Source organism: Pan paniscus, chromosome 7 (genome assembly GCF_029289425.2).
Source record: "Pan paniscus chromosome 7, NHGRI_mPanPan1-v2.0_pri, whole genome shotgun sequence".
Classification (NCBI taxonomy): domain Eukaryota; kingdom Metazoa; phylum Chordata; class Mammalia; order Primates; family Hominidae; genus Pan; species Pan paniscus.
This window is the reverse complement of record NC_073256.2, coordinates 47371748-47397566: the sequence shown is the minus strand read 5'-3', so window position 1 is coordinate 47397566 and position 25819 is coordinate 47371748. Positions and strand designations below refer to the sequence as shown.

At 41.3% G+C, this 25819-nt stretch overlaps 1 protein-coding gene across 3 annotated transcripts in view; it reads left to right on the top strand.

Annotated features, from left to right (window-relative positions):
• Window positions 1-25819, top strand: part of INTS9 (integrator complex subunit 9) — a 123397-nt gene that overhangs the window by 37453 nt on the left and 60125 nt on the right. For all 3 annotated transcript variants that reach the window (XM_003830775.5, XM_063606693.1, XM_008956211.6), the window contains 4 exons: window positions 907-967; window positions 4367-4429; window positions 13422-13561; window positions 15789-15875. In XM_003830775.5, the coding sequence (XP_003830823.1) occupies window positions 907-967; window positions 4367-4429; window positions 13422-13561; window positions 15789-15875 (351 nt within the window). The remainder of the gene's footprint in view (window positions 1-906; window positions 968-4366; window positions 4430-13421; window positions 13562-15788; window positions 15876-25819) is intronic.

The following is a 25819-nucleotide window of genomic DNA, read 5'->3' as shown; positions in this document are numbered from 1 at the left end:
TTGCCCTTAACTTTTGCATCACAGAAGTTAATTTTGTAGTGAGTGCTGAAATCCTTTTACCATCCAACTTGGAATCCTGTTGGCTTTTTCTTCACACATTGCCTTCTTCATTAAGCTTTTACTTTTACCAGCATACTGTTTTCTCTCCTGAGTTATTGGCACTTTCAGCTTGCATTATATTTCTTCTGGTCAACTAGTAGAACACAGTTAAATCTTGAGATTACTAGTAGCAAATGATTTTTTAATTCAAATTTTTAAAATGTAACATATACATGAAATTGACCTCATCTGCTAGAAGCTGTTCACTTTAGACATGGTGTCATTTTGTAACACTTGGGAAAACTAGCTTCATTCTCCAGAATTGGAAACTCAAGTCACAGGTGACAGGTGACTAATCCACTTGTAAAGCTGTGAACCCAAAGCATGGATTGGACTGGAATTCGGGTATTCGTGTTTGTTGTGAATGCTGATGGGAAGATAGTAGGGCAGTGTTCTCATCAGAGCTCCTATCCTCTCTGCATCTGTTTTTTCATCTGCAATAAGATGATGCCTATTCTGCCCTGTCCTAAGGACTGTTGTCAAACACATGGGAAAGAAGACAGGGTGATTGGACAATTATAAAAGGCTCTCATGTCTCATCTTTTTTCTTGATTATTTTGCATAGGATTCTTTTAGTTTTTCCAATTTTCCACTAAACTATTTGACCTTTTAATATCCTGTTGCCACATAATTTTTAAGCTTGATACAACATGGTTATTTCTCTTATTTTTGATTGGAATTTAGGGTAAGAACTACTGCCAGTAATTTTAAACTGTTCTTAACTTTATGGAGACAGTAAGTTACCATGAAATCATTGAGGATTATAATCTATTTAGGTTAATTTAATCTTAATCTTTTGTTTTGCAGTCCCAGGCTGTCAAATCTTCCTGGCTGGTCCTTGAAGGATGGAAATGCTTTCTTGGACAAGGTAATATCTAAGACTACAAACTAAAGCCTATCTACACCCAGTGGAAAGCTATCTTCTCATACCAGAGCCACCCTGTTAGTGTGACTGATGGCTTTTTTTTTTTTTTTCCTCTCTGAAAAACCCCAAGATCTATGCTAGGGTCTTCAGAACATGGTAACTACTGTTTTTAAGCATGTTTTTAGAGAATGTCATTGTTCTGATTCAGATCCATTTTGCTCATGTGTAGAAATCTAAGTACTTCTGCTGCAAATACCTTTTATCACCACAGAAAGACAACTATTATTTCTAGAATTGCAATGAGTGTTTCAAAGACCAGGCTTTTTAAAGAATTCAATCCAGTTCATTTTGTGATTGCAAAGAGTAAAACCTTTTTTTGAATAACTTTTAAAATCCTCAGGTAGGTGAGTTTTAAACTGCTTCTATCAAGGGTCAGATCAGGTAGGGCTTTGTAAAAAGCTTGGGTCTTTTTTGGGTAATGAGAGGCCACAGAAGGTTACAGAAGGACAGTGGCATTGTCAGATCGGATCACTCTGGCCACTGTGTGGGGAACGGTCTGAGGAGCAGAGTGTTTGACTTCCCCAGCAGTGCCTTCTTGTGCAGGAGACAGTACTCTTAGGTAAATAGTGGGTCTCCGACACTATGATCTGTGATCCCGTTTCAACCTGTCCTGATAGCCTAGAATGGACAATCTTTATAGATGATTAAAAAAAAAAAAAACAGTTCTAGGACTCTGGGATTTGGAGTCCTATTATGACTTTAATGACTGACTACACCTAAAATAAATGGCTTAAATTACTTCTTTCTCTTTGAGGTTATTAAATTTTTGACATTAGGTTATCTTCTCAGTAATTCCTTCCTCGGATCAATAGTTAGACAGTTAACTTAATAAATGAAAGACTAAAGCTACCAAAAATGTTACAACTATAAGCTAGTCAAACTTCGTACTAAAATCAGAGGTATAGGAAGGTTAAAGACTGTAAAGCCCCCTCAGGCCACTTCTTAGTCCCCTAAATCATTCTTCCTTTCCTAAGTTTCACATTTGAAAAACTAAAGAGTTTAAAGATGCTTAACATGATTCATCTAAATAAGGCATTTTCTCTTGTAATAGATACTGTTAAATAAAGAGGTGCCCTTTTTACAGAATTAATTCCTGTAACTACACCCTAGTCTCAAGTACAAGCCAAATGCATAATTTGACACCAGATTTTCTTCAGAGCTGACTGTGAAATTATGTGATATTCAGAAACCTGTGCACCTGATTTCAGCCTGAGTCTCCTGCTGGCTATAAATCATTGTTCCCTGCAAAAGGCTCCGAAGCATCCCATTACCAGCGCATTGTGAGCGAAATGACTTGCATGTGTATGTGGGAGTATTTCATTAGAAGGGAGTGGTGAATAAAATACAGTGACATTGTAAGTGTTTGGAATGGCAAATATGCTTCTGCAGGCCAGGAAGGATGAAAGCCTGTGAGGAGACTTCATCATACGCCCTGTCCTGAAATGTAGCATTATGGGGAAGAAGATTACATAGCCCATTTAAGACCAGGCAAAGCTTTGAAATTTCCCATGATTTGTCTTTAATCATTTTTAACCTCATCCTAAGGGAGTGGGTAGTCTTCTCCCATTAAACATAATTGCTCATTTGTTTTTAGCTGGCAGGTACATTGTAATTAAGAACTGTGTTCAGTCTCCTTTCAGCTCAGCCTGTCGCTAGTTAAATGGTACTCATCTAAGGAGAGAAACCAGAGTGTACAATGGAAGGCAAGGGGAGGAAATTGTCTATCAAGGTTCTGATATGAGACTTATAAAATTCAAAAGGACCAGTACTATGTAGTCAATGCCCTATTTTCAGATAAAGATTGAGAGTAAAATCATTCAGACTCTGATGTGTAAATATAGATACATGTATATATGGATATGTACAATATATGTTGAGTGACTAATGGAAACATAATAGAAAAAAATTACAACAGTATCTTTCCCTTTCTGGAAAGAGCAAAGGAAACTGTCAATCACATTCTGTCTTTTACTGGTTTCAGTGTAAAGTCATAGGTAGCTTTAACCTTAATGGTGCAAAAAATTCACTGTGGACTTCAGTTTAAAGTCAGTGAGAGGAGAAAGCATTAGTGGCCTTCAGGAGGCATCGTAGCAGACCCTATTGGTAGCCCACCCATATCTCTCAGACTTTGCTATTTCACTGTCCTCTGTCATAATTCCAGCTGCCGGAATCTGTATGGCTTTGCCTGAGAGTTTTTTCCTGAGGCTGAACAAATGCAGAAGTTGGTATATAAACATTTCAGCCCCATTGCTCCTCAGTGGGATAACTCAGAACTGTCTGTGTTAGACCATTTCTGAGTTTCCCCATGGGGATAAGTTCCAGTTGCCCCAAGTTGTATGTGGCTCAGTGCCATTATCTGTCACCTTCCTTTGCACTGATCACTTCTCCGTTCTGTTTTCTCAGCACCTCCCATATAAACTACCTTCTCTCAAACTCTTTTCTCAGGGTCAGCCTGTGGGGGAAAGACAGGTTTATTAAATTTGGTGAGTCATGGGTGGGGTGAGAAGTTGGACTATATCTATTTCTTTATACATATGCTTTTTTCTTTTGAATAAATACATTTGGTTTATAATGCTAAATAAATGGTATGTTCTGCAAGGAAAAACATTACATTCGTGGTGGCAGTGGTGGTTTTGGTGGAGGTGGTAGTGGTAGTGGTTGTGGTGGAGGTGGAGGTGGTGGTGGTGGTGGTGGTGGAGGTAGTGGTGGTAGTCGTGGTAGTGGAGGAGGTGGTGATGGTGGTAGTGGTGGTGGTAGATGTTGAATCCCTGTTTCAGGCTCTTAACTCTCCCTCCTTACATCCCCCTTTCCTCCCAACCCTTGGTAGGTGAAGAAAAAGCTTCTAAACAGTTTATGTAGGGTTGTGACTCCTAACCTGACAGCATAACAGGATCACTGGAGGTGCTTGTTATAAATACATATTCCATGGCCTCATCCCCAGTTTCTGATCCCTTCAGTCTTAGATAGGGCCAGGGACCTTTTATGTAATCCATGTCCCCACATAATTCTGGTGTTGCTAGTACAGTTTGCATACCTTATTTGGAAACCACTGGATTGTGGGTTATGGGAGCAGCACATACCCATGCATGGCTTTCTTGAAGAGGTATCAAAAAATGTGCCTTCAAGTCCTGAGTCTGCAACCAAACAGCATTTTACCCTTAATAAGACACTTGGCCTGCCTGAGCCTAAACATAGGACAGTCGGCCTAATAACCTCCCAGCTTCCCTCCAGCTCTAGTAGTCCATGATTCTTCATGAAAAGTTTTGTTTGGGGAGTTTATTTCTTTGGTCCTGTATCTACTGGATATCTCTTCCTTGTATTTTTCCTTTTCATTTCTTTTAGGAGCTAAAGGAGTGCTCGGGTCATGTATTTGTGGATTCTGTGCCGGAATTCTGTTTACCAGAGGTAAGATTAAGGTGAATCTTATTGTAGAAACAAACCTTATTATGTAATTGCTCAAAATGAAGTCAAGAAATAATTTTAAGAGGCTTAGCTTCCTGTTTGCAAGTTTAAATGAATCTGTTATTCCAGGCACATTGTTACACAGCCAAAATGTCATCATTTAGCAGCTTTTTATATTGTTTGTAAATCATTTACGTCACTCTCTTCTTCCTATTTCCGGTTCTTTCTGTAATCCCCACTAATACTCCTAGTAGGGCATAGTTTTGAGCAAGGTAAGGAAATAACTCAAGCCTTTTAGTTTTGTGATTCTGATGCCTGTGTGCTTAGGTTAGCCTTATGTGTCCTGGTCTTGCTTTATGGTGGGTAATTGACAATTGCTATTATTTAGCCAATGCCAGTAAACTGTAAAAATTCTTGCTGACTTGAAATACCATATTGAATATTGTTTGAAATTCATAGATTCTGAACTGAGTCATAGAAGACAATCACTTACATATTATTATCACAGTGAGACTTGCTGTTAGGGTGTGGGGCCAGTTTCATCCTTTCAAAGGAAACTAAGATCAGTTTCCATTTGTTTTCAAGGCAGCTAATCTCAGCTGAGAGGCCTAATACCCAGAGTAGCCTAGGTGCGGTTCTTAACAGACATGTGAAATGTGGAAAGCCGGAGCTGCTCCCAGGTTCATGAGAAGCTGCCATCCTCTTTTTTCCTCATGCCCAGTGGATCGCAGTGCCTGTAGAAAATAGTTCCACAAATTCAGGACCAAAGAGAAAAAGAATTTGGAGTGCAGTTTCTCTGATTTTTGTTTTCTCTTCTTCCTTCTCTTTCCATTTCCACACTTTGTTTAATATCCTGTAGATCAACATTTTTATCTCTCTTAGAAGTATGTATATGTGTCTTTGAGGGTACCAGAGCAAATAGAAAAAGAAACACAGACAAATGTGGTAATTGAAGGTGTCAGATAAGGGAGAAAGTTTGAGATTGAGTAGTAAGCATAAAGCTGAAAGAATCCAAGAATCCAGAGCTCTCCCTCTCACCGTTAACCAAAGTCATTTTGTCATCCTTATTTGTGACTTAGGAATTGGTAGGGCGATTCCCCATCTGTTTGAAGATTCCTAATCCTAGGTGCTACATTTGTTTTCAGTTGACCACGTGTGACACTGACTACTGCAACCTTCCATTTATGGACACCACTGTAGAATTTATGAATTGCTGTCCCAATGGCTTTCTGACTTGCTCTATAGGGTACTCAGCTTTTAAATTAGACAGTTACCATTCCACAGTTCATTTTTGCCAAGCTAAAGGATTATTGATATATTTAGGGTTCTAGAGCCATATACATTTTTTCAGGCAAGATGTTAGGGCACAAATTAGTAATAGTCACTGTTTTAAAGTAGAGCCAGGTCTTGTATGATTGGAAAAAAATGGGAGAGTAATGGAAGCAGGAGAGAGGCACTTATTATAGCCCAGTCTTCACTGACTTGTGGGTGAGCCACGCAGCCTTAGTCCCAATCCTCATGAAATTTACAAACTAGTACAAATAGCTTAAATATCTTTGTATCCCAGTACAGTACGCAACCAGTAAATGAGGGTTGTTTTGATTGAATTTATGGTCTGTAGAACCCCAAGTGTTTGTATACAGCAGTTTTAAAGATAGAGTAATCTTTATTGGATTCCATTAAGTGAACATATGTAAGTAAATATGTGAGTACAGTTGACCCTTGAGCAATATGAGTTTGAACAGGGAAAGTCCACTTACATGTGGAGTTTTTCATTATGACAATTTGAAAAAACTTGCAGATGAACTGCATAGTCTAGAAATAGCAAAAAACTTAAGAAAACGTTAGGCATGTCATGAATGCATAAAATATGTATAGAAACTAGTCTATTTTCTCATTTACCACCATAAAGTATACACAAATTTATTATAAAAAGAAAAAAATTTTTTTTGAGATAGAGTCTCGCTCTGTCACCTAGGCTGGAGTACAGTGGTGCCATCTTGGCTCATTGCAACCTCAGCCTCCTGGGTTCAAGCAATTCTCCTGCCTCAGCCTCCCGAGTAGCTGGGATTACAGGTGCCCACCGGCTAATTTTTGTATTTTTAATAGAGAGGGGTTTCACCATGTTGGCCAGGCTGGTCTTAAACTCCTGACCTCAGGTGATACACCTGCCTCGGCCTCCCAAAGTGCTGGGATTACAGGCGTGACCCACCACGCCCGGCTGATAATTTTTTTAAATTGGCTCTGTTCACAGGCTGGAGTGCGGCGGTGCGATCTCAGCTCACTGCAACCTCCGCCTTCCTGGCTCAAGCCATCCTCCCACCTCAACCTCCCAAGTAGCTGGGACCACAGGTGCACACAACCACACCCTGTTAATTTTGTATTTTTTGTAGAGATGGGGTTTTGCCTTGTTGCCCAAGCTGGTCTTGAACTCCTGAGCTCAAGCGATCTGCGTCAGCCTCCCAAAGTGCTGGAAGAACAGGTTTGAACCACCGCGCCCAGCTAAAAAAGTTAAAATTTATCAAAACTATGCACACCAACATTTACAGACCATACATGACAACGATTTGCACTCAAAAGAAACGTAAACGAGCATTAAGATTCAGTATTTAATCATACGCATAAAACTGTAGTACAGTATATAACTTCATAGCCACCTCCTGTTGCTGTTGTGGGGAGCTCAAGTATCCGCTTAAAACACCATGTGATGCCAGTCATCTCCATGTGAGCAGTTCCCCTCTCTGTAAAGTGCATATTGCAGTAAAGAGTGATCTCTCGCAGTTCTCATGGATCTTGCATCGTGTTTCATGCAGTACCGTAAACCTTGAATAACCATGGGACCCATACGAAGTGCCACTAGTGATGCTTGAAGTGCTCCCAAGAAGCAAAGAAAAGTCATGACATTACAAGGAAAAGTTGAAGTGCCTGATATGTAGATTGAAATCTGCAGCTGATATTGCCCGCCATTTCAAGACAAATGAATCCAGCATAAGGACCATTGTAAAAAAAGGACCATTGTTTAAAAAAAAAAAAAGAAAGAAAAAGGAAGAAGAAAAGAAAAGCGAGAGAAAATACATGAAGCTGTCACTGTAGCTACACCAGCAGGCATGAAAACTTGTACTTCTTGTGAAACACATTTTTACCTTGTATTAGAAATGCAGCTTTATGTGGGTGCAAGTCTACTGTAAGAAAGGCATACCTGTAGACTCTGATGTGATTCAAGAAAAAGTGAAATCACTATATGACAAAGCAAAAGGAAAGCTTAAAAAAATGTCAAGATAACAGGAAAAGCAGCTTCCTCCAGCCAAGAGACAGCAGACAAATTCCTAGATGCCATTAAGAAAATCATTGAGGAGAAAGACTATCTGCCTGAACAGGTTTTTAATGCAGATGAAAGTGTCCTATTCTGGCAGAAAATGTCACAAGAAACATTTATTAGGAAGAGAAGTGAGTTCTAACACTTAAAGGAGGAAGGGATAGGCTAACTCTACTGTTTTGTGCAAATGCACTCAGGTTTTTTTTTATCAGGACTGCCTTTACCTATAAAGTGGCCAACCCCTGACCCTTGAAGAAAAAAGATAAACAGCAGTTGCCAGTCTTTGGCTTGTAAAACAAGAAGGCCTGGACGGCGAGAACCGCTTGTCAGGATTCCATTGATGCTTTGTCCCTGAAGTCAAGAAGTACCTTGCCACTAAGGGACTGCATCTTAAAGTTCTTTCAGTATTGGACAATGCCCTTGGCCACCCATAATCCCATGAGTTCACCTCCAAAGGTGTCAGAGTGGTCTAATGCCGTAAACACACCATCACTAATTCAGCCTCTAGATCAGGAGGTCATAAGAACCTTTGAGCCTCATCACACACAGTACTCTATGGAAAGGACTGTCAACTCTGTCAAAGGGGACCCCAATAGAACATCATGAAAGCCTGGAAGGATTACACCATTGAACCTGCCATCATTGTTACAGAAAGAGCCATGAAGCCTGAAACAATAAATAAATTCCTGCTAAACAAAACTGTGTCCAGGTGTTGTACTTCACAGGATTTAGAACAGAACCAGTCAAGGAAATTAGGAAAGAGATTGTGGATGTGACCAAAAAAAAAAAAAAAAGTGGGAGGTGAAACGTTTCAAGATATGGAGCTTGGAGAAATTCCGGAGCCTATTAACACACCAGAGGAGTTAACAGAAGATGACCCGACCAAGATGAGTGCTTCTGAACCAGTGCCAGATGATGAAGAAGGAGACATAGAAGAAGCAGTGCTGGAAAACAAATTGACATTAGACAGTCTGGCAGAAGGGTTCCGATTATTCAAGACTGCTTTTGATTTCTTTCACAACTTGGATCCTTCTGTGATGTGGGCACAGAAACTAAAATGGTGGAAGAAGGATTGATACCATATAGAAACATTTTTAGAGAAATGAAAACGTGAAAACATCCAACAAATTACAACGTATATCTGTAAGCACTCCGAGTGTGCCTGCTTCTCCTGCCTTGCCTTCTACCTCCTACACTTCTTCCCCTCTGCCACCCAAGACAACAAGACCAACCCCTCCTCTTCCTCCTCCTCAGTCTGTTTAATGTGAAGATGACAAAAATAAAGACCTCTATGATGATTCACTTCCACTTAATGGATAGGAAATGTATTTTACTATCACTAAAGTACATTTACTTTTCCTTATGTTTTTTTTGAGATGGGGTCTCACTTTGTTGCCCAGCCTGAAGTGTGATGGCACAACCATAATTCACTGCAGCCTCGACCTCCTGGGCTGAAGTGATCCTCCTGTCTCAGCCTCCGAGTAGCTGGGACTACATGTGTGCAACACCATGCCTGGCTAATTGTTGAAACATTTTTTGTAGAGACAAGGTCTCACTATGTTAACCAGGCTGGTCTCAAACTCCTGGCCTCAAGCAGTCCTCCCACCTCAGCCCCCTAAAGTGCTAGGATTACAGGCATGAGCCACCACATCTGGCTCCTTATCATTTTCTTAATAACGTTTTCTTTTCTCTAGCTTATTTTATTGTAAGAATACCGTATATAGTATATATGCAAAGTATGTGTTAAATATGTTATCAGGAAGGCTTCTAGTCAACAGGCTATTAGTAGTTAAGTTTTGGGAGAGTCAAAAGTTATTTTCAACTGTACAGTGGGTCAGCACCCCTAACCCCTGTGTTGGTCAAGAATTACCTGTATATAAATGTGGTTTGGATGTTAAATTTCTCAGAGGAAAAATGTTTTATGTAAGCATACACTCTTGATATATACCAACAGAATAATTTTTTATTTTTTATAGTTCTAGACTCTGTGGGCTGGTTCTTAAAGAGAAATTTCAAGTTTTCTCACCCAGTTTCTGTATACATGAGTACTGGTGGTGATGATTTTTAGCTTTATTGTTGCTTCAGTGTGATTCACATTGTTTTCTTCTGGATCTATCACTGTGCTACTCTGTCTTAATTTCCTTATTTGTTTAAAAATGATGCTAGGGGAGGTAGTGGAGAGTAGGACCAGCAAACAGTTACATGGTCCTTCATGAGGAGGACACTGTCTTGCAAAGGCAGTGCACAACTTGGGGTGAAGGTTGGGATAGGTTGGCTGTTCATTAGGCATGGTGTTCACACAGATGGCAGTACCCTGGCACTGAGTGGCTTATGACCTCTGCTGGCATCCTGTCCTCGGGGGCCGATGCTGCCTGGCAGCTTTATTAAATTACTCGTTTTATTTGTAAAGTTACTCAGCTGGAAAATACCCATAGCCAGAATGGCACCCTCCCTCTCTTCATCTGCTTATGTCACATCATCTTTCTTTTTTTTTTTTTTTACTTTATTTATTTTTTTAATTATACTTTAAGTTTTAGGGTACATGTGCACAATGTGCAGGTTAGTTACATATGTATATATGTGCCATGCTGGCGTACTGCACCCATTAACTCGTCATTTAGCATTAGGTATATCTCCTAATGCTATCCCTCCCCCTCCCCCCACCCCACAACAGTCCCCAGAGTGTGATGTTCCCCTTCCTGTGTCCATGTGTTCTCATTGTTCAATTCCCACCTATGAGTGAGAATATGCGGTGTTTGGTTTTTTGTTCTTGCGATAGTTTACTGAGAATGATGGTTTCCAGTTTCATCCATGTCCCTACAAAGGACATGAACTCATCATTTTTTATGGCTGCATAGTATTCCATGGTGTATATGTGCCACATTTGCTTAATCCAGTCTATCATTGTTGGACATTTGGGTTGGTTCCAAGTCTTTGCTATTGTGAATAGTGCCGCAATAAACATACGTGTGCGTGTGTCTTTAGAGCAGCATGACTTATAGTCCTTTGGGTATATACCCAGTAATGGGATGGCTGGGTCAAATGGTATTTCTAGTTCTAGATCCCTGAGGAATCACCACACTGACTTCCACAATGGTTGAACTAGTTTACAGTCCCACCAACAGTGTAAAAGTGTTCCTATTTCTCCACATCCTCTCCAGCACCTGTTGTTTCCTGACTTTGTAATGATTGCCATTCTAACTGGTATGAGATGGTATCTCATTGTGGTTTTGATTTGCATTTCTCTGATGGCCAGTGATGGTGAGCATTTTTTCATGTGTTTTTTGGCTGCATAAATGTCTTCTTTTGAGAAGTGTCTGTTCATGTCCTTTGCCCACTTTTTGATGGGGTTGTTTGTTTTTTTCTTGTAAATTTGTTTGAGTTCATTGTAGATTCTGGATATTAGCCCTTTGTCAGATGAGTAGGTTGCGAAAATTTTCTCCCATTTTGTAGGTTGCCTGTTCACTCTGATGGTAGTTTCTTTTGCTGTGCAGAAGCTCTTTAGTTTAATTAGATCCCATTTGTCAATTTTGGCTTTTGTTGCCATTGCTTTTGGTGTTTTAGACATGAAGTCCTTGCCCATGCCTATGTCCTGAATGGTAATGCCTAGGTTTTCTTCTAGGGTTTTTATGGTTTTAGGTCTAACGTTTAAGTCTTTAATCCATCTTGAATTAATTTTTGTATAAGGTGTAAAGAAGGGATCCAGTTTCAGCTTTCTACATATGGCTAGCCAGTTTTCCCAGCACCATTTATTAAATAGTGAATCCCTTCCCCATTGCTTGTTTTTTTCAGGTTTGTCAAAGATCAGATAGTTATAGATATGTGGCGTTATTTCTGAGGGCTCTGTTGTGTTCCATTGATCTATATCTCTGTTTTGGTACCAGTACCATGCTGTTTTGGTTACTATAGCCTTGTAGTATAGTTTGAAGTCAGGTAGCGTGATGCCTCCAGCTTTGTTCTTTTGGCTTAGGATTGACTTGGCGATGCGGGCTCTTTTTTGGTTCCATATGAACTTTAAAATAGTTTTTTCCAATTCTGTGAAGAAAGTCATTGGTAGCTTGATGGGGATGGCATTGAATCTATAAATTACCTTGGGCAGTATGGCCATTTTCACGATATTGATTCTTCCTACCCATGAGCATGGAATGTTCTTCCATTTCTTTGTATCCTCTTTTATTTCATTGAGCAGTGGTTTGTAGTTCTCCTTGAAGAGGTCCTTCACGTCCCTTGTAAGTTGGATTCCTAGGTATTTTATTCTCTGAAGCAATTGTGAATGGGAGTTCACTCATGATTTGGCTCTCTACATCATCTTTCTTATTTCTTCTTTGTGGGGATGTATTATCTCAAGGACCCATCTCTTAACCGAGTCACTTGCTTTTCCTTAGTGCACCGTATATTTCCCAGGGTTAGCTCCTCCACGGTGGAGGGCCCTGTGAGTGACAGGTTGTCTCTGAACCATGGTGTCTCACTTCTCCCAGAACATGCTGCTAATAAAGCTGCATTCCTTCAACAGAAGCACACCAAGGCTTGTTAGGTACTGGCTGCCACAGGTGGGAGGGGACAGAGAAGTCACACAGGACAAAGTGCTACTTTGAGGTGTTGTGTGTAGATTGTGAACTGTCATAAGAGTTACACAGACAGACCGGGCTTGGTGGCTTGGTGTAATCCCAGCACTTTGGAAGGCTGAGGCAGGCAGATCACTTGAGGCCGGGAGTTTGAGACCAGCTTGGCCAACATGGTGAAAACCCATCTCTACTAAAAATACAAAAATTAGCCAGGCATGGTAGGGCACACCTGTAATCCCAGCTACTCTGTCTCAAAAAGAAATAAAAAGTTAAAAATTGAGTTACACATGCAATGCTTTGGGAGTTCTGAGGAAGACGTGGTTTCTTTCATCTGAGCAAATCAGGAAGACCTAGTGGAAGAAGAGAATTGCATCTTGACAGATTGGTAGGACTTAAATATATGGAAAAATTTTAGGAGTTTTCCTAAAATTTACCCAAACTTGGATAGCCTTTTCCCTCACATGCTAACCTGTCTTTTCTCCCTTTTTACATGACCTTAATGATGGACTTAAAAGGGCGGATCTGGGGTTAAGATTAGGATGGAAGGTGAAAGGATAATTTCCTTTCATGACTGCCACTACGCTTTTTAGGGGGGCTCTATAACCAGCACTAAACTAACAAAAGTTACCTCAAAAGAAAAAAAAAGCAAAACAAGTTGTCTCTCCATCTGGCTTTTGAAGAGCTGGTTTCTGTGTGCTGCGTCCCCGTTGCCCATTAATCTGTAGCAATGGGGTGTTATGTTCTAGTGTGTGCTTGCCGCCTATATGCTGCTCTCCCTGCTTGCAGTTTCCTGGTTTTACTTGCCTGGCAGCAGCTGCCGAAGGGTCCTACTGTCATTTAACCTCATAAGTCTAATTCAGAAGAATTCTTTTCTAGTAAAATCAGAGTGCTGCCTCTGGGCTGGCTGTGTTCTCACTGCTGGCCATCCTGTCCTGCTACTTAATGTCAGTGTAGAAAACCTCTTCAAATGAGAGAATGGCAGTGTTGCAGGAAAGCCATTGTTATTCTGCAATACAAAAACTACTTCTCTGCATTCTGACAACGTCGTTTTTTAGTCACATCATATTGATCGATCCCTGAACAGATATATATCATTCCCTCCCTTTCTTTTCAGACGGAGCTAATAGATCTGTCTACAGTAGATGTGATTCTCATCTCTAACTATCACTGTATGATGGCGCTGCCATACATCACCGAGCACACCGGCTTCACAGGCACAGTGTATGCCACGGAACCCACCGTCCAGATCGGCAGGTGAGAGGGTTGATTCTGATCCTGCTAGGATGTGGCTGCGGAGCTCCTCCCTCAGTGATGACGCTATCACAGTATTATACCAGGGCTGGTGGTTAGTTCCTTCTGAACAACTAACCCAAAGAACAGGCAGGAGTAAGCGACTCTCTAGATGAGGAATGTTCATTGGAAATGCCTAAGGATTGATGGTGCAAGTAGTCTTGTTGGTCTTTTTTCTTATAAATTAATTGGAAGGAGTTCATGGAGACAGCTCCTCTGTACAGAGGATACTAATTAGGGGAGGTAATGTTCAGAAAGATGCCACAAAGATGCAAGGCAGAGAGCTTCAGAGGGAAAGAGTGTAGCATCTTTAAGAAGAAGAAATTTTATTGCTTTGCTTTCAAAAATTCCCCCTTTTTGTGGTTTGTTGTAGACTATAAATGGAGACAGCTTGTAGAAAATACAGGGTAGATAAGTAAATAGATGGTTAAGTTGTCTCTGCTGTTGACAGAGTGAAACTGAGCAGTCTAGGAGTAAAACTGCAGTTTTCCTTTGACTCTAAGAAGCCTCTGCCATCCCTTTCTCTGCTTCTACTAAGCCTTTGTGACACAGGTGGTTACCACAAGTAACAATAGTGTCATTTAGTGAGGAATTAGGTAAAGAAAATTACTCCAGAAAAAAAAATTTGTCAATTTATTTTTTTTGAAATAAATTAATAAATACGGTATAAGTTGAAACTGTCAGGTTCCAAAATGTGAGACTTAAGAATTTCTATAGACTCCTAGGTTGGATTCTAGAGTCTTGCAGATGAAATAATGTGTTTTCTTGTTTTTATGTCAAACCATATTACCTGCACTGTGTATGTAACCATTAGGGAGCTGAGGAAGGGCTCTCATAGGAAAGTAAAACACTCGAAGTGATGCACTGGTTTCAATTGAGAGGATAAGCTAAAACACTAGCCTCTAGTCTGGAAAAGTTAAAGTAGTGAGGATCAGCACACCAAACTTTTCCTATGAAAGCTACATCCAGGACACCAGTGAGCCTGAATCACAGGTCTTGAGATGTTGAAACTAGCACTCTTCCTTCAAGATGGAAGGAGGAGATGGTATTAGGCCAAAATAAATAAATGAGAATGAAATGAAGTTGTTTAGCTTTCAAATGCTAATACATTAATGGCTTACCAGTATGTATATGTTAACTTGGAGGGGATTTAAGTCAATATGGATCACGAATATTAGATTAGGAATGGAGATTCAAGGTGTCAAATCCATTTCTAGCTTTGTGGTCATCCTCTGGCCATCAAGAATTCCCGTAGTTCTCTGTCCTGTGAATCCCCAAAGCCTGTGTACCTTGATCTAACTGATAGCGCAGCATTTCTTAGATTCCTCATCCCTGGTTCTGTGGTACTCCAGCTCAGCCTACTCCATTTGTCCTTGGAGTATTCTTCCACATGGAATTTTGCTAATTCCTAAAACATATCAAGAAAACTTATTTTATCCATTTAAAATGTTCATTTAGGCTGGCCACGGTGGCTCATGCCTGTAATCCCCCAGCACTTTGGGAGGCCGAGGCGGGTGGATCACCTGAGGTCAGGAGTTCAAGACCAGCCTGGCCAACATAGTGAAACCCCGTCTCTACTAAAAATACAAAAAATTAGCTGGGCATGGTGGTGTGTGCCTGTAATCCCAGCTACTCGAGTGGCTGAGACAGGAGAATCCCTTGAACCCGGGAGGCGGAGGTTGTAGTGAGCTGAGATTGTGCCATTGCAGTCTAGCCTGGGCAACAAGAACGAAACTCTGTCTCAAAAAAAAAAAAGTTCATTTAATATTGTCATTAAAAAAAAAAACAGTCCTGCCCACACCCTACTATGTCACCAAAATTAGATACCTGACAGTCATTTAACTTCTCCCTATATATTTTCAGTAACATAAAAGTAGAGATCTTAGAGTGAGAGTTAAAACAGGCTTGTGGATTTCTATGATTAGAGACAAGAAACGGGCCAGCCTTGTTTTAAAGGTGAATTAAATTATTTAAGTTCAGAATTTTTAGCATGGAAATGCAATAAGAAAGTGAGGATTTTGTTTAACTTTATATCAAATGGTGATCAAGTTTATGTGCAGCAGAGAGGAAGATGATGATGAAATGGTGTAGGGGGAGGTGGGCAAGTCATTTCTCCTGGCCAACTGTTAGAGTATGGGGTGTTTCTCTAATTTTTTAATGGGTGTTCCTCACTTTTTTTGTTTAAACTCAGGCTTCTCATGGAAGAGCTGGTGAATTTCATTGAAAGAGTGCCAAAGGCTCAGTCTGCCTCCTTGTGGAAGAATAAGGACATTCAGAGGTGAGGAACAGACCACTCTCTTACCCAGAGACTGTAGAGCCAGGTGCTTTGCAGAGCAGTCTCATTTGATTTCTTCCTCTATGCTTAAACAATGATTTGGTTATATTAAAGATTCTCTTTTTCCTAATACACAAAAGGGTTATATTTGATTCAACCAACATTTTTTGAGAGGCAACTATGTGCAAAGTGCTATGCTGGGTACCAGAGTTTTTAGGAACAATTGGCTCTTGAGGTGGTCAAAGTTTAATGGAAAATCAGATAACTCAACAGGTCAGTTAACAGTTTGCATGGCATGTCTTAGAAGAGGTGTTTGCCAGCTAGGCGCGTTGACTCACGCCTGTAATCCCAGCACTTTGGGAGGCCGAGATGGGCAGATCACCTGAGTTTGGGAGTTTGAGACCAGCCTGACCAACATGGAGAAACCCCGTCTCTATGAAAAATGCAAAAAAATTAGCTGGGTGGTAGCACATGCCTGTAATCACAGCTACTCGGGAGGCTGAGGCAGGAGAATTGCTTGAACCCGGGAGGCAGAGGTTTCAGTGAGCTGAGATTGCACCATTGCACTCCAGCCTGGGCAACAAGAGTGAAACTCTGTCTCAAAAAAAAAAAAAAAAAAAAAAAGAGATGTTTGCCCCCAGTGCTGTAGGCACTCAGAAACTGAAGAACTCTGCTTAGGAAGGCTGAGAAGGACATTCCTTAGGAGATGACAGTTAAGATGGGTCTTGGAAGAAGAAATGGACTTGTTCCTATAGCAGAGGTTGAGAAGAGAAGTCTAGGCATGGCGTCATGGGACATAGTATATTCAGGGAACAGTGAGATGTTCAGTGTGGATTAGGGTGAGTAGAGAGGTGAGAGGTGCAAGTAAAGGGGTGAGTTGGAGCAAGAGAATGAAGATTCTCATATGTGAAGTTTGAGTTTTATATTGTTGAGAGTGTGAAGTTGGCCAGTGGAGGTTTATAAGGAGGCTAATGACTACGTTTGTTTTGGGGAAAGTAACTCTGGAAGCAGCATAAAGGATGGACAGGAATGCAGAGGCAGGCAGGAGGACCAGCAGTGTGACTGCTGAAACCCAGGGGAGAACTAAGGCAGTATCCGTGAACATGAAGCTGAAGTCTAACTTCAAATGAATTTCTGAGATAGAATTGAAAAGAACTGGTAAGAGTTGTAAAAGAGGCTGTAGTAATTAAGAAGGTAAGAGGAGAGCTGAGTGGGAACCAAGGGACAAGGAAGTTTCAGAAAACACAGGTTGTTGCTGGTCTCAGATGCTGCAGAAATATCAAGTAAAATGGAGATAAGGCCCTTGGCTATGGGAATGGGGAAGTCCTTAACAATCCCGGAGAGGTGAGTTGCCGTAGAGTGCTAGGTCCAGAAACCAGACTGAAAGAGATGAAGTAAGGAGAAACATGGTAGAAGCAGCAGCTTGATTCCACTTCCATGCTCTCTTATTTAAATTGGCAACAGAGTACCCCTGTGGATATTAACACACTGGGCTTTCTCTAACCTTAGCAATTCTGCCTTCATCTCCAGGCCCCACAGCAGCCACACCTTCTGATGGTGGCGTCAAGTCTGGAGTAAAAACTAGTCTTTTGATTTCTTTTTTTTTTTCTTTTTCTTTTTCTTCTTTTTTTTTGTTTTTGTTTTTGTTTTTGTTTTTGAGACAGAGTCTAACTCTGTCGCCCAGGCTGGAGTGCAGTGGTGCGATCTTGGCTCACTGCAACCTCCACCTCCAGGGTTCAAGCGATTCTCGTGCCTCAGGCTCCCGAGTAGCTGGGACTGCAGGTGTGTGCAACCACGCCCAGCTAATTTTTGTATTTTTAGTAGAGATGGGGTTTCACCATGTTGGCCAGGATGGTCTTGATCTCTTGACCTCGCAATCCACCCACCTCGACCTCCCAAAGCGCTGGGATTACAGGTGTGAGCCACTGCACCCGGCATAGTCTTATAATTTCTTAGGCAGTTTACGTTCCATATGCTCCTACCCATGTCCACTTTTTTCCAGTTGGCACTGATTTCTCTTTCCCTCTAGATCAGTGATTTGTAGTCATCTGCTTATTTCAACATTAGAATGTCTTAGTTTTTGCAGATCTTCTTTTGATTAGAATATAAATATGTAGCTAGAGGAATACACTTTTTCTATAGTGACTATTTCGGAGCTTGAGCATGAGTCTCCTCCGTGCATTCCTTTGTACACATGTTATTTATTTTACTTATGTAACACTTGTTGTGTGCCAGGCACCTTCTAAATGTGTTAATTTATTTATTCCTTTAATAAATAGGTAGATAGGTAGGTAGTGGTGTTACTCCTTTTTTTTTTTTTTTTTTGAGATGGAGTTTCGCTCTGTCTCCCAGGCTGGAGTGCAGTGGTGCAATTTCGGCTCACTGCAACCCCTGCCTCCCAAGGTTCAGGCAATTCTTCTGCCTCAGGCTCCCAAGTAGCTGGGACCACAGGTGAGCGCCACCATGCCCAGCTAATTTTTGTATTTTTAGTAGAGATGGGGTTTCACCATATTGGCCAGACTGGTCTTGAACTCCTGACTTTGTGATCTGCCCACCTCAGCCTCCCAAAGTGTTGGGATTACAGGCATGAGCCACCACACCCAGGCAGTGTTATTACTTTTTTACAGGAGAGAAAACTGACACAGAGAGATTAAGTAACTTGCCCAAGGTCGCACAGCTAGTGAGTGGCAGGATCTGGATTCAAACCCAGACAGCCAGCTAGCCTGGCTGCAGGGTCCATGCTCCTAACCCATCTGCTGGGCCACCTCTTGTGCACACACACATGCCTCTTCTCATGTGCGTGTCAGCCGCTTCTTGTGTCAGGGGATGAGGAAGTAGGCTTATCTGTGCACACTTTCTCCTGTGTTTTAAGGATCTTTTGAATGTCTGTTTCCTTGTTTGGGGATGTATGGTGTGGGCATGGCTTCACATTAGGAAACATTTTCTGGACATGTGCATTTATAAGTCTTCGGTGTGTATGTGAATGGCCTCCTTGATCTGACTGCCCTGGTGCAGTACCACATTCTTGTTCCCAGCTCCCTTTTCTCTTGCCCTCGGTTCTGATACCTCCCTTCTTTTCTTTTCTCTCCTGTGTGCCCACTGGACTGGACAGGACCCCAGTTCCCTACATCTCCCTCTTAGAAACCTCAGGACTTTGTTTTCTTTCCCATGGAACATGTGTGCTCTGGCTTCTCTTCTTCCTCTTAAATGTAAACCCTTTATAGTGTTTTGCTGCAAATAATTTTGGCACACCACAAATAGTGTTCTAAAGTCAGTATTTCTTGGCCAGGTGCAGTGGCTCAGTCCTGTAATCCCATCACTTTGGGAGGCTGATGCGGGCAGATCACTTGAGCTCAGGAGTTCAAGACCAGCCTGGCCAATATGGTGAAACCCCCCATCTCTACCAAAAATACAAAAAAAATTAGCCAGGCGTAGTGGCGGGCACCTGTAGTTCCAGCTACTCAGAAGGCTAAGGCAGGAGAATCGCTTGAACCTGGGAGGCAGAGGTTGTAGTGAGCTAAGATCACACCACTGCACTCCAGCCTGGGGGACAGAGCGAGACTCTGTCTAAAAAAAAGGGCAATATTTCCTGACTCCCAAATCTTGGGTCAAGTCTTAGGAAGCCCCAAATCCTTATTTCACCTTTTCTCTTGTGACCTTGGGCAAAATCCTCAGCATTTTGCCTTTGCCTCCCATTTGGCCACACAAAAGAAGTGCCACCTACATTACGGAGTGTATGAATGAGGCTAAAGGAGGAGAAGGCTAGGGAGGGGCCTGAAAGGTATTTCCTAAGATGCAGAGGAAAGCTCCCTTTTTTAAAAAAAATTTTATTTTAAGTTCTGGGACAGGTGTGTGGGACATGCAGGTTTGTTACATAGCTAAACATGTGCCATGGTGGTTTGCTGCACCTATCAACCCATCACCTAGGTGTTAAGCCCCATATGCATTAGCTATTTATCTCAATGCTCTCCCTTCCCCCGCACACTCCCTGAGAGGCCCCAGTGTGTGTTGTTCCCCTGCCTGTGTTCATGTGTTCTCATTGTTCAGCTCCCACTTAAAAGTGAGAACACGTGGTGTTTGGTTTTCTGTTCCTATGTTAGTTTGCTGAGGATAATGGCTTCAGCTCCATTTATGTCCCTACAACAGACATGATCTCATTCCTTTTTATGGCTGCATAGTATTCCATGGTGTATAGGTACCACATTTTTTTAATCCAGTCTGTCATTGATGGGCATTTTGGTTGAGTCCATATCTTTGCTATTGTGAATAGGGCTGCAATGAACATACACTTGCATGTATCTTTATAATAGAATGGAAATCTCCCTTTTATTTTATTTTTTTTTTTTTGAGACGGAGTCTCGCTCTGTCGCCCAGGCTGGAGTGCAGTGGCGCGATCTCGGCTCACTGCAAGCTCCGCCTCCCGGGTTCACGCCATTCTCCTGCCTCAGCCTCCCGAGTAGCTGGGATTACAGGCGCCCGCTACCACGCCCGGCTAATTTTTTGTATTTTTTTAGTAGAGACGGGGTTTCACCGCGTTAGCCAGGATGGTCTCGATCTCCTGACCTCGTGATCCGCCCGCCTCGGCCTCCCAAAGTGCTGGGATTACAGGCGTCAGCCACCGCGCCCGGCGGAAATCTCCCTTTTAAAAGAAGCTGCTAGTTGAAATATATTTGCCCACCTGGTGGGCAAAAATCAGAAACTGTTGAGACTAACTTGGTAGAGGAGCAAGGAGAGTAGTAACTTGCGCTATTGGAGAAGGCCATCTTTGATTCTCACCCTGGCCAGTGATTATGTTTTGATTTTTGAGCATGAGATGAGCCATAGTTATTGGTAGAGAAAGGGAAGAGTCTAATTATTGGAAAACATACTGAGGTGTGAAAGAGACACTCCATAGCTGTGTCCTCTTTTTCTCCTAGATAAACTCAGCATAAATACTAGAAGTGGTAGAAGAATTTGAAGAGCTGTTTTTTTTTTTTAATTTTTTGAGACGGGGTCTCACTCTGTCACCCAGGCTGCAGTACAGTGATGCGATGTCGGCTCACTGCAGCCTTCACCTCCCAGGGTTCAAGCGATTCTCCCGTATCAACCTGCTGAGTAGCTGGGACCAGAGATGCACACCACCATGCCCGCTAATTTTTGTATTTTTTGGGTTTCACCTTGTTGGCTAGGTTGGTCTCAAACTCCTGACCTCAAGCGATCTGCCCACCTCAGCCTCCCAAAGTGCTGGGATTATAGGCATGAGCCACCATGCCTGGCCTGAAGAGCTATTTATTCTTTAATTGGCATCAAATGAAAGAGTTCTTTTAAAATATTCACCTAGAATTTAATCTTGGACCAGAGTTCTAAAAGTGCTGCATTTGGGTAATGTTTGTGCTAAGGGATTTACATCACCTTTAGATTTCTGTCACAAGCTAGTTGATATCTAATGTCCCAAACTACTGCAGCATGCTACATTGACAAACGCTGCTTTTTGCTATCTAGTTCACGGAAATTTTTCCCATTATATAGGCTCTATCTGTCTTCTCTGTATGTTTTCACTCTTTTTTTTTTTTCTTCATTCTTGTGCTTTGCCTGTCCAGGTCTTCCAAAGTAGGGATCACAGGTCTACAATGCCTACAGGGCTGGGGAAGGTACACACAGGAGTGAGATGGGCTGGTGGAAAATGTGGACCGGTGACCACACCCCTGTATTGGGGCAGCTGACTCGTAGCTCCAGCGATCGTGGTCATATGGGAATGTGAGCCCACAGCTGCCAGGCCTTCCTTAGAAGCTCAAAGTCTAGATGTTGTAAATGTGACTTTTAAAAAATCTTTTTAGAAATGTTGGCTCCTACGTTAGAATCAAATCCCGTATGATCTGAGCAAAGTAGCTCTTAGAGAGGTACTTTGAGAGGTATTCGATTTGAGGCTTGAGCCCCTAATTTTTGAATTATACTATATATAGGCAGCCTCAAAGCAGATCTTGTCAAGTGCCTAGAATTAATACATCTTAGTAGCTTACATTACTAATAAAACTATCAACTAAAGAAAACAGTAAATTAGAAATTTTCAAACTCAGAAGAATCTGACAAATTCTCATAAATCATTTGAAGTTAGCTTGAATTAGCATTTGATTTATTATTAGTACACGTACCAAAAAAAACTATTACTCCTACTTTTTGGCAGCTGTGTAACTTCCTGCCTCAGTTGACAGTGCTCCTTGAGATTTATATCAAAGAAGTTAGTCATCCTTCTTCCTAACTTTGACATTGCAGTTTACTCTTGAAAAAGAGATGGATTTTGAAGGGAAGGAAAAGGAGAATCCCTCACAATATAATTCTGGGTCTCTGACTTTCCCACACTCACTTAAGTTTAGGTTTTTAATGGGGAAATGTAAAGCAAGATATTCCACTTAAGAAAGTAACCCCACCTCTAGTACTTTTTTTGTATAAAACTAATATTTTTTATAAGATTAGAAATCTATAATTACAATAAGGATAAATCATTACAAGATATTGTCATCCTCATGCAAGCATTAAGCAATGAAGCATTGATATAGTCTTGGCTGAATTTTTATGGCACTTTTTAATACTTACAACTTAAAATGTGGCTTCATACCTTACGGAAGACTTAAAAGAAAACTGGCTGGGCGTGGTGGCTCATGCCTATAATCTCAGCACTTTGGGGGGCCAAGGCTGGTGGATCACCTGAGGTCAGGAGTTCAAGACCAGCGTGACCAATATGGTGAAACCCCGTCTCTACTAAAAATACAAAATTAGTCATACCTATAATCCCAGCTACGTGGGAGCTAAGGCAGGAGAATTGCTTGAACCTGGGAGGTGGAAGTTGCGGTGAGCCGAGATCGTGCCATTGCACTCCAGTCTGGGCAACAAGAGCAAAACTCCATCTCAAAAAAAAAAAGACTTAAAACCATGCATGTTCAAGTTGAAGTTCCTCCGCTCTGACGCTCCTTGGGTATGCGTACAGGAATTTATCAACTAACTCTATGATAGAAAGAGAAGATAGAAGTGTGTGCTCGGAGGTCAAGTAGACTGGTATTTGAATTTCAGATCTGTTTCTTGGTAGTTGTGGCAACTTATTTCTTCTAGGCTCTGTTTCCTCCTTCATAAAATAGAAGTGATATTAACAACTTAATAGGATTGTTGTAAGGACTAAATGAGTGGTATGATTAAGTTCTTAAAACAATGCCAGTCACACAGTAGGTGCTCAATAAATGCCAGTGTCCTTGTCTCTTTTAATAAGATACGTGGCTTACATAATCTGCTTTTGTTAACTAGAATACATCTGTCTTCTGCAGCCTAATTTACTTTCAGACACTGCCTTTCTGACGAAAGCAAGGTAGCCAAGTGGACAGAAGGAAAACTGTTTTCAAATTCCACTGTTACCTGTAGTTAGTTGTCACTGTCACTCAGACTCTCAGACTCAATCTCCTTTTCTGTAAAATAAGAATTAAATTATCTCTAAGTCCACTTGTGTTAGAGTTCTAAAAGATGTCCAGAGAGAGGCTCCTTAAGGCAGGCCCTCAGAGAGCGGCAGTGCTTTGACGGAGTAATCACAGCTGGTTGGGCTTTGCGATTCTGGTCACTTCACCGTTTCATTTCACTCGGAGTTGATTAGCCTCTGAGGGACTGATTCATGCTGACCAGACTCCCAGGATGTTGAGTGACAAACAAAAATCCCAATTAATCACTTTAAAGTAAGACCTCTGAGTGGCTCCAGAACTAGAGTGGCTTCTCTATCCAGGACACTCTATGCTGGCCAGGAAGTCCACTTAAGACCTCAAATTATGGATAAGAAATTTTTCCATGAGCATAGGATTAGAGCAAAGATAGTTGAGTTGCTCTCAAGAGTCGTTCCTGTCATGCTTTGGTAGCCTAAGCAATTGCCATTTTTTAAGCAATAATTTGATCTAAAATAAACATCAGGGGTTGTAACCTAGTTTCTGGTTAATATTGAAACATACTTCATTTTGAGGCTCCAGAAACTCCATATGTGTCCTTATTCTGCCAACATGCCCAGTCCACCCTAGCCCCCACAGGCATGTTAAGCCCTTTGCTGTGATGAGAGTCAGGCAGGGAACTTTCCTGATTCCTATCTTCTTTGTATTCTGTCCTTACATTAATTTTGTTCATTCATTTATTCATTCATTTATTCATTCAACATACACTTAATGCCCAGCCAGTTTTTTACTTACCACCTTCCAAGTGTTCCTTCTGGACTTAAAAGTTTTAATATTTAATAAAAACACAAAAGTGTGCTGCTTTTGCTGGCAGGATGAAGGAAGAGGCCGCAGAGCTTTGGCATCATGTCAGAGCCCTGGGAAAGAAGTTCTTCAGGCACTCAAGTGTGGTAAGAACAAAGCAAAACAATGAAATCCTTTAGAAAGTACTTATGAAACATTTAGACTCTGAGAACTTGACTTTGATAAATTAGAAAGCCAGAAAAAAACAGAACTAGTTCCCTCTGGGTTTCCTTATCCTTCTTATCCAAAATCAGCCAATAATCCTAATGGCTTTAAATGGCTCTATAAATGCCTCTCTGTAATTAGGACCTCAAGTAAGCATAAGGAGAGTTTCTGGGAAAGCTAAGTTAGACAAGATGTGTTAGGAGATAGAGGAAGCACAACAAAGTAACTAAATATCTAGAAAGAATAAAAGAGGATGTCAGCAAAAGGACTTTGTGGGCAGAAATATGAAATTCAGAGAACTTCACTTACTTGTTGAGTAACTACCAAATGCCTGGTATTATAAGTTTGTAGAAAAATGCCCAAAAAAGTTTAAGATTTAGTCGCTCTACTCAAGGAGCTTGTCAAGCAAAAAAATAGATGCCAAATGGCAAGACTTAGGCTGGGCTAGGCAGATTGAGTAGGGTTTGAATGAGGAAAAAGAGACCATTCCAAGCAGGCAAGAAAGCGAGCAAGATAGAAGTCCTAGTCTTTTGTAACCTAATCACTGAAGTGACAGCCCATCATCATCTTTGTCATGTTAGCAGCAAGCCACTTGATCCACCTCACACTCAGGAGGAGAGGATTCCACAAGGGGGTGAATCCTGTGGGTAGGGGTCACTTGGAGCCATGGCAGAAGCGCCTGCCACAAAACCCTGAACCGGGCAGGTCAGACTGGACCAGAGGCAGTGGGACGGCTTGGCTTTCCTCCTCCGGGTTACCCCTGAGCTCCTCCTTGATTTTTTTCACCACCTCTCACAGTTAGAGGGCTCACCTCTACCCAAACATGGTGCAGTTCAGACGGGACACGTTGATAATTGCATTGCTGGTTCTTTTTTTTCCTGGGATAGCAACTGAACTTTTTTTCTTTTGAGTGTCATTTATATTGGGCACTATGCTCAGTGCTGAGGAGACAAAAATGAAAAAAGTGTTGCTGTGTGAATCATATGATACAATAGGAAAAAAGATACACATTACTCTTTTCAGTGGGTATTAATAAAATACAAAACAAAAGGCATAGTTAACAAGACTGTTCTTCTAAATACAGTGTTCTATGTATCTGATTAGCAAAAATCATCTGTAGTGAAAATTTCTGTATAAACAAATGCTTTCTTCTGTCAGCTACTAGTAGCTGTATGTTTAATGCTCACTACTGGCCCATGCATACTGATGTTTCTGTCATCATTCTGATTGTAGAACGTAAGTTTATGATTTCCATGCCATTTACTTTAAAAGGAAAGATGGGAAAGATTCAGGCTGAAATATACCTGGATCTTCAGGAGCCTTTTGTTTTGCTTAGGTAAATTGTGTCCCTACTTGAAACACCAGTAATTTCTCTAGAAATAAGTTCTGGGTTATTGAGGACAAAAGTTGTAGATGCTTTGCATCTTCATGCTTTCCACTTTCCCTTCTAAGGGCTTGGTCAGAACGCTGCTAGTACTCAATAGGGTGAATATAAGACTGTTTCATCTCCAGCACACAGTGAAAATATTAAAGTGACCAAAG